At 40.8% G+C, this 8,908-nt stretch overlaps 1 protein-coding gene across 11 annotated transcripts in view; it reads right to left on the bottom strand.

The window, feature by feature from the left end:
- Positions 1 to 1,523: 1,523 nt before the first annotated feature.
- The window catches only part of AMPH (amphiphysin), a 951,873-nt gene continuing 944,488 nt past the window's right edge, over positions 1,524 to 8,908 (bottom strand). For all 11 annotated transcript variants that reach the window (XM_085607441.1, XM_085607443.1, XM_085607442.1 and 8 more), the window contains one exon: positions 1,524 to 2,686. In XM_085607441.1, coding sequence (XP_085463567.1) covers positions 2,579 to 2,686 — 108 coding nt within the window. In that variant the 3' untranslated portion in view covers positions 1,524 to 2,578. The remainder of the gene's footprint in view (positions 2,687 to 8,908) is intronic.

Raw genomic sequence — 8,908 nt, 5'->3', positions numbered from 1 at the left:
AGTTTTTGGAAGCCGGAAAATATAATCCGTGCGGGGTGACGTCGGTGCGGATTGTACTTCCTGGTTCGTGGACCGCAGCCTGAATGCGTCCCGAGGTCACGTCGGAGCATTCCCGGATCACATTCGTATGTATATTTTCGTCGGTCGATGTTGTTTACGATTCGTACGGAAATGGTGTTTCCGTGGGAATCGTACTTCCATGTTTGTAATGTTTATTTCCCGGGTATGAGTCGGACGGAGAAAACGCTCCGACCGACGGTTCGTACCCGGTTTCTCCAGGATCCGAATCGGCACCTATATGTTCACCATTGGTTTGATCCAGTTGCACCCATTTGCCACTTGGAGGTGCAGCAGGAAATAGTGACAAAATGCCCCCCAGAGCAATGCTTGCTAATTCTAAACTGCAGACAACGAATTGTGTTGATGCTGTGGCCTGTACAAATTGGGCCTAGAACCGGATAGTTACAATTGGTGGTGTCAAAATGGTATTCTCAACAGATTTCCTTTCAACAGAACAGAACTGATAGTGAAACAGTAACCACATAGGTTAGCTGTCAACAGAATGAAAGAAGTATCCTCTGACAAGTTCTTTGTAACACCTCACAAATTGACAGTAATGGCAGATATTACACAGTAAAACATTTTTCTATATTTCACATTCTAGGGAGCACTACAGACATCTGGCTGAACCTGATAGTCACACAACACTTATGCATCTGATCAACAATACTAGCCCTTGGTGAATTATTTCATGCATATATCTGGGAGTGCTCAAATAGGCTCGCTCGCTGCCAATCACTGTTGGGATATGGGTTGGCAAACATCAATAACTGATGAACAATGGTCAGTCTGTTGTAAGCAGATTAGGAACAGACTAAGCATATGCCTAGTAATAGGTGACTCAAACTAACTTACTACAAATGTTTACACATACTATATTATACACATGCTAAGCTAAATGTTTGAGGTAGGCATACACAGCACCAGATGTAGATACCTTGAAGCAGACACTGTGCATGGACTTGCCTCATGTTATTATTACACAGGATAAAGATTTTCTCTATTATTTCTGAGATGACAGAGCAGGTGCTTACACACTCTTAGGGTATGTCAGAAAATTGACAGCAACACGCCCTAGAGACACATGATCAGATTGCTATTAACATAATAAGAGCAGCTATGCAGCGACCAGTAAGGGACCAGTTCATAGGAGGAAGAACTGGCTATAGGATCTAATTTACTGTAACAGCACTGCTGATAGGTTTAAGGACTCCCTGCATGAATATTTAATGAACAATGGGAGAATTCAGTAATTCTGATTAATGCTGCAGTAAAATGCAGGATGGTTCAATGGTATCAATGCTATGAAGCAAACTCAATCAACATATAAGCAGTAAATCAAAATCCTTAAATTAATCAGAAAGAACACATTTGCTAGATATCCCCAATGCAAGCATATAAGGTGCAAAGCTAAAAAGTCACCAGTTAATCAAAAACAACACAATCCTTTAGAAAATGCATAGTATAGGACATAATCAAAGTTTTATTCGGTTTGACACAACACGGAAAAACATATTAGTTACAGAGTATATCTCGATAGAGGATGCATCATACTGTGGGCCTTGAAAAGAATAGGTGGCGGTGTCCTTGAAAACTATGGAATTCATCATTACGTACACTGCGGTTGCATCATCCAAACAACAAAAAATTAAAAATAAATAAGTACATAAATAAAAGTTGATCTTGCCCTATAAACAAACCCAGCAGTCTTAGCCTGACCTGAACCTTGCAGCTGAGCAAAAACTGAGATTGATGCTCGCTTGATATGCAGGATATTTGAGCATGAACTCTGAGCTTGCCGCACCTCATACTTTATGAAAAAATACACATTAGAAACATAGATACCTCAATAATGCTTTGGCAATATAGGAGCTAGTTTTGCTTGGCAAAACAAAACTATTTACCATCATGCCACGGAGTGTGAAAGCAACAGATCAAGGGGACTACAGAGGCAAAGAACTACAGTGACAGATAACGTATGCGACTTGTACCGTGTGTCATATAAATATACAGCTATGGGTGTAGGAGAAGAGAGGTGTCTAAAAATAACATTGAAAAATGTCTGCAGCAGTATTGGTTTGAACAAACACAACTTCCAGCTTCTTTTATCATGTATCACCACAGGATTGGTAATAGATATTCTGCTGTGCGGTGACTTGATACAGTAGACTTAGTGCAGAGAAGTTACAATAGGTTCTGGTCTTCTTCAGGACGATAATCGGAATTTTATGAAATAGGATCAAATATAGGATCACTGAACTGTAGCTTCAACAAAGCACAAACAAACCCTGTGCGCTGCATACAACTGGACAAATAGGGATACTTTTTTTAACTTTACTTTTTGCATTCATGCTCTCTTTTATTATATACGGTATGTTTCACCATCAAGCCCTGTCCGGCACCAGTCCAAAACTGTTAACAGTTTGTAAAGTGAAGGGGTCGCCAATCTTCACCCAGAGGCAAAAGAGAAACCTCCTGAAAGAGCTTCCTGTTAACAGGCCTGTGCCTGCGATGGGAGCTATTTTAGGCGGGATGTGAAGTTTTCTGGGAAAAGTCCCTTGTATGTCGGAATCTTTTTAAATTGAAGCCAATCACTCTCCTTGATCCCAGTCAGCCAGCCAGCTTCCTGCAGAAGAAAAACAGAGAGACATTGAAATAATGACTGTGAAAAGTATCCTTAGGTTTCATTGGATGAATCACTCCAATTGACCACTTATGTTTTATCCAAGGGTCTAGACCTTTCTAACTTTATAGTCCAATGGTGATGAGTCCTGTAAATTATTCCCATACGTCCTAATACCCTGAACAGACATTTAGAAAACTAAGAGAGCCTTTTGATTTTGGTTTTGCCTCCATGAGAATGGTGGAATGTTGATTAAGACACAATGACATTTATTATAAACTGGAGAGAGTGGTAGCCAATACACTACTGGTGATGCGTTGAAACTGATCGTCAAAGTGATATTTTGCTGAATAAATATAAGTTTAGCATGAGAATCCTAGTCTTCAGTGACAAGCAGGACATGTGTTTAGACTTCTGTGCTTGAAGAGAGAAACATGGTATTTTATTAATTATTTTAAGCAAATATTTAAGGGGCTGATTATGATGGAGGACAGACTTCAGTCCATCCGCCATTGTATTGGGGATTGGGACCGTTCGCCTACAAGGCGGCAGTCCCACAGGGCCAATTATAATGTGACATGCCCACCATTGTAATATGGCGGGTGTAAAACCTGCTTACGATGGTGGTAAAACCGCCACCCACAGGCTGTCGGAGGCGGTTTCACCACCATCATAATCACGCTCTAAATTTGCTCTATAGTTGTATATCCATTAATTGTCACTACTGGTGACTTGAAAGTCAAGACACTTACGGTTATATTGAGTACAATTATCTTGGCGAAAGTGTGTTGAAACACTCAGTATAATCCTTAGATCAATGAAACAAGACGAATGAAAAAAGTGGTGCATGCAATATACCACATAATGTAGGCCTTACACCAAATCCCCAAATATCCGTATTTTGTGTTACCAAATGTACTGTCTGTGGGATGACATCAATTATACTTTAGGCAGAAATAGTCTGGGTATGGTTGCTTACATGGAGAATTTGCCAGTAAACTGTGGCTTTGCACAGTACATTATCATAACCTAGTGAGGTTTAGCTGGGATGTATGATTGCTTAGTGAACGCATGGTAGGGGTTTAGAGACAAATTTGTAAGCAAGTGTGACATGCGGATGTGAGTAAGCATATTCCGCAGACATTAGTTATAACGTTACTGCTTCAATTAATGAGATTTGATTGAATCCATTGCTCCTCACAATCCTCCACATCTTAGTTTGGAGTAATTTTGCCTTGATATATTCAATTGTTCCCCCAAAAACAAGCCAATTTTTCTACAATTTTATCCATTAAGATGAAGGCCAACATCATTAGCTCTCCGGTCACCAAACGTCCTAATGCTGTTTTGTGGCACATGAATGAATAGTACCCAGGGGCTCATTTATGAGCTTTGAGACGTAGTGCAGCGCAGCAAGTCACCTTGCTGCGCTGCACTGTGTTACAGGGAAAGGGCAGGAATGTGCCGTATTTAATGGAATGCAGCGCACTGCTGTCCTTTCCCATGCGCTGGTACACAATGGGCAGCCTAGCGCCAACACAGGCAACCTTGTAACATGGTGCAAGGGTACCGGCGTTGCATGCAGGAATGCTTGTGTGTAGGAAGGGACACATTTCTTTACAAAAACAATCCTGGCATATTTCTCTTTCTATGTGTGGTGCAGAATAGAGCACACATGAAAAGAAGAAGAAACGAGGAGAAACAAAGGATATTTCTTCTCGTTACGCCTCCCCTTGGAAAGTGTAAGATTTTAGCGCATCCCCAGATTTACAAGTTCTTGTTTATCTGGGGATGCATCAAAATCAACAGGAAATAAGTGGAAACACCCACACAAATACCGAAATGCAGTGATTAGTGCACATCAGATTCTTGGAGCCACTCAGAGCCAGACAAAGTGCCAATGCGTAGCTTAAATAACCTGTCTTTAGGTTGGTCTTGCTCTTGCACTTGTTGCGTGGTGCTACAGTGACTCAAACAGACTCATAAACAGGCCACCATTGTATATGATCAGGCTGCTCTTTCGCAACATTTGATTTCTTGGGGGAATCCTCCAGTCCAAGAGGTTGTGAATACTGTATAATCAATGCATGTAGGGAACATGATCCATTATATGTTCCCCTGGGCCACTTTCAGCTTGTTCAGAGAGAATGTGTATAAGCTCCAGACAAATTGTCCAAACCCTTCAAGAACTGCACTAGGAACTGGAGGGTCTGAAGTAGAAATTGCAGCCTCCAAGATTCCTTATGAACCATTGATAGCTGAACTCTGAGCCAACCGCGATTTTAAATGCTTCATCGATAAACTGCACCATGCATTCAATTAGACATGCACACCGACCTCAGACTTGTCCACAAACACACACAAATATGGACATCCACGGTCCATACATTCCCCTTATATGGAGGTTAGGGACCTTGGTTCAGGGAGACTTTTCAGATCTTTGACGGTGGGAGACCTGTAACTTCACTTTAATCATGATGCCACCATGGCCAGTGTCTCTGAGCCTAGCTAGAAAGGGCAGTAGCCACTCTCTGAAAAGATGAATTCCCTTTGGGTGACCCCTGGAGCTCAGACTACAGCTCTGAGGTATTTTAGTCGTTTAACACTGTGAACCCCGAATGGAAAAAAGATAGTTGAGATCCCTGAAGAAACACAGGCTAAAAGAATAGGGAAACAGCACCAGTCACAGCATCACAGCTCTGTAAAGCATGCAGAGGGCTTTCTGCCCCAACAAGTCCCGAACCACAAACTTAAACCAGCCCATGCTGCATAAAATGATGACATTTGAATAAGGTAAGAAGAAAAGTTTAGTTGTCGGGCCTTTTCCTACAATGCAACATGTTGTTCTATTGGAATGCCGAATAAAAAATAGAAATACATTTTTTCAGGGAAACATGAAGCCAGAATTGCCTGTGGAAGTATTTTTTATTGTCCTAAACAAAATTAATTGTGTCTCCCCTTCATGCAGGGAGGCAGCATTTGCTGCTGATGGTACCCTCTCCTGCCTCCTGGTGAGGTTTTACCGTAGAGCTGGCCAGACAAAGTAAACAGGGACATTTAATAGAATGGCATTTGTAGTACACTGCAGTATCGTTTTTGTGTGTTTCTTAAATCTGTTTGTAAAAATGACTGTGGAAAGCTATATGTCCAGTAGTTACTGGTTTAAAGAAATGGTCAGGTTGATTAATCGCTTTATTTGCGCTCAAGGTAAAACAAGAAGAGCACTCAGATACATTACCTTAAGAAGGGAAAGGGGGGGCTGGGCAGTCTGGATCTAAAAACATATTATTAGGCGGCGGTGATCCAATAAATCCGAGGGTTATTGGGAGGAAAGGTCACTGATCGATGGAGGAATGACGCTCCTCTGGACGAATACTAACTACTGGTTGAAAAAGAGGCCCACAATTGGCTTTTGAGATTCACCTATAAAAAAGTCACATTTAAGACTCTTGGTGCAGCAGCTGCGGTTTGGACTGTGTTAGAAAAAAGTTGGGGTTAGGGAGAATGAATTTTATTCTGCTCTGTTCGGGAACCCATCCCTCCACGAACTTTTTCAGGATGAAATTTTGCAGCGTTGATACACTCTGGGGGTGAAGAAGATGGGGGATCTTTATGACGCTGATGGAATAATTACATTTGAACAAGCCCAAACTCTTTATAACCTCAATCGGAGGGAATTTTTTTAATTTCTCCAGATTCGCTCATCTATTTTACGGAAAAAGGGGGAAAGAAAGCTTTTGCTGGTGATCCAGTTATGGACGAGGTTCAAAACTCAGATGGGTGCTCTATCACCCAGATTTATAGGGAGCTGACACAACTACAGGGAGATGATTTAGACAAACACTTCGAGAAATGGCAGCGGAACCTGAATGTTGAAGGGGAGGAGTTTATTGGTTCACCTAAGCTTGGCAATACGGTTTTAAGAGTTCCGAGTCTTCAAGCCCAACATTTTAAAACAATTAGTTCTCTTTATCATACCCCAGCTACGTCGCTTTATTCCATATGTTCGCCTCTTGCCCAGCGCTGGAATCCCTTAAAAGAGCTATAGAACAATTTTTGTGGTGAACTCTGAGAATCCAAATAAAACTCACTGCAGATCGGATGGTGCTTGGTGTGGCTCGGCAGGGTACAGTCTTAGATCATCGTGAATTTATATTTCTTGCCATGGCGGTGGTCAGAATATGTATTTCTTCTGCTTGGGTGGACCCTAACTCCCCCTCATTTCAACAATGGCTTTCAAGACTCTTAGCTATGTACAACTTGGAAAAGGGTCTGTATGAGAAGAAAGGGTGGAAGGCTAGGAAACTAGGGAAAATTATGTGAGCCCCTGTTATAGATTGGAAAATAAGAGAGGAGCTCATTCTTGGTACAACTCAATGAGCTAAATCTGCTTGAGTGAACTCATTGTCTGTTTTGTTTTACATGTCCTAATAATGTGTATATGCTTGTTAACTGTGCTATAATCTTCTTTATTATTCTTTCATTCAAGATCTATCCATTTGGAACTCCCTGTGTTCTGGTTTACTTTCGCAAGTTTTCTTCTATGGATAAATTTGTGTTAATTTGTATATAACTGAAGGTGTTTAATAAAAAAAATTAAAAATGTATTTGTCGAAACAGAAAGAGACCTTTTGAAAAGAAGCCGGGGCTTGGTTATGTATGTGGAGAGGAAACATGTTTCATGATGAAATGAAACAGGCAAGAAGCAGACAATGCTGCAGTAACGGGGGTTCTTCTCAAACATTTTCTATTTAATCTTCAGCCTTTTTGAAGAAAAGGAAAACTGTTGAGAAAAAAAAAAAGGAAAGCATATGTCCAATGAATGTTGACCCGCTACCTTCCATCACACTGTCAAGCTTATTAGGAAGCACTTTCACATCACAGACACACATAAACATTGTCTTAGTAAAAACGATCTGCAGATCACTCAGGCCAAAAAGAGTAATGATTTCTAATGTTTTTTCGAAACACTCTACTTGTCCAAAAAATACACCACTAATAAATTATGCAGAGCTTCCATTTCATGATGTGTTGAATGTACACTGAGCGCAGACAGGTTCAATTGCTGCGTAAACGAGTATTTGTAGGAGACCATCTGAACCTATCAATGAGACTAGAAAACTGGAAAGGGAAGTAATACTCCCCTGAAACATGTATGAGCAAGAATATCAATATAGACAAGAGGTTTTCTACCTTTCAGATTACACTGCACAGTTTGACATGAATGTTTTTCATTTTAATGCATGCCCCAGGCCAGCCTTATGCTTCCATGCACTATGGTAGTAATAAGAGGCCCGATTCACAAAAGTAATCTGAGACAAAATCCTAACTTTACGACTTTTGGCATTCGGCATTCACAAAGGGCATTTAGGAGTAGTAAAGTTAGGATTCCTAACTTTACTTCTCTTAAACTGAGACAAAATCCTAACTTTATCACTTTCGGTATTCACAAAAGGCATTTAGGAGTAGTAAAGTTAGGATTCTTAACTTTACTACTCCTAAATGCCTTTTGTGAATACCGAAAGTCGTAAAGTTAGGGTTTTGTCTCAGATTACTTTTGTGAATCGGGCCTATGGAATTTGTCCTTTTCTATGCCATGGCTGTGGAAATAAGTGGGAATCAAAACAATAACACGTTATTTATAAGTGATGTCCTAATACAATCCCATTTACAGTACAAAGGTCAAAATCAATGTAATGACAACAGTATAGCAAAATTGACATGAGAAAATCCTATTTTCTGTTTTACAGACTGCATATAACAGTGACTTTATGCCGGTGAATAATTTTTTTGATAGTCACTAGGCCTCTTCAATATGATTTTACTTGTTGTAATGTGATGTCTCTCCTCACACTCGACAATAGCAATATATTGCAGATCTGTGCATATTTATCAATCTATATATATATATATATATATATATATATATATATATATATACACACACACACACACACAAACATTTATAGCCTTTTCACCACTTGAAACCCATAACTTTACCCATGACCTCTTGCCCCATACCATTAACCCCTTCCCTGCACATGACGGAACCGTTCCGTCATGAGCCACGGTTGCCGTGTGCTCATGCGGGAACGGTTCCGTCATGACAATCCTGTCGGCGGCCGCTCCGCCTGCGCGGCGCTGTTTCCCCGCCTGTGCGGGGCGACAACGCAAATGGGCGGAGTCATGACGGAACCGTTCCGTCATGAGCACAGCTCAACTGTG

This window comes from Triturus cristatus, chromosome 5_2 (genome assembly GCF_964204655.1).
Source record: "Triturus cristatus chromosome 5_2, aTriCri1.1, whole genome shotgun sequence".
Taxonomy (NCBI): domain Eukaryota; kingdom Metazoa; phylum Chordata; class Amphibia; order Caudata; family Salamandridae; genus Triturus; species Triturus cristatus.
The sequence above is the reverse complement of the archived record's forward strand: the minus strand, read 5'-3'. Positions and strand labels throughout refer to the sequence as shown.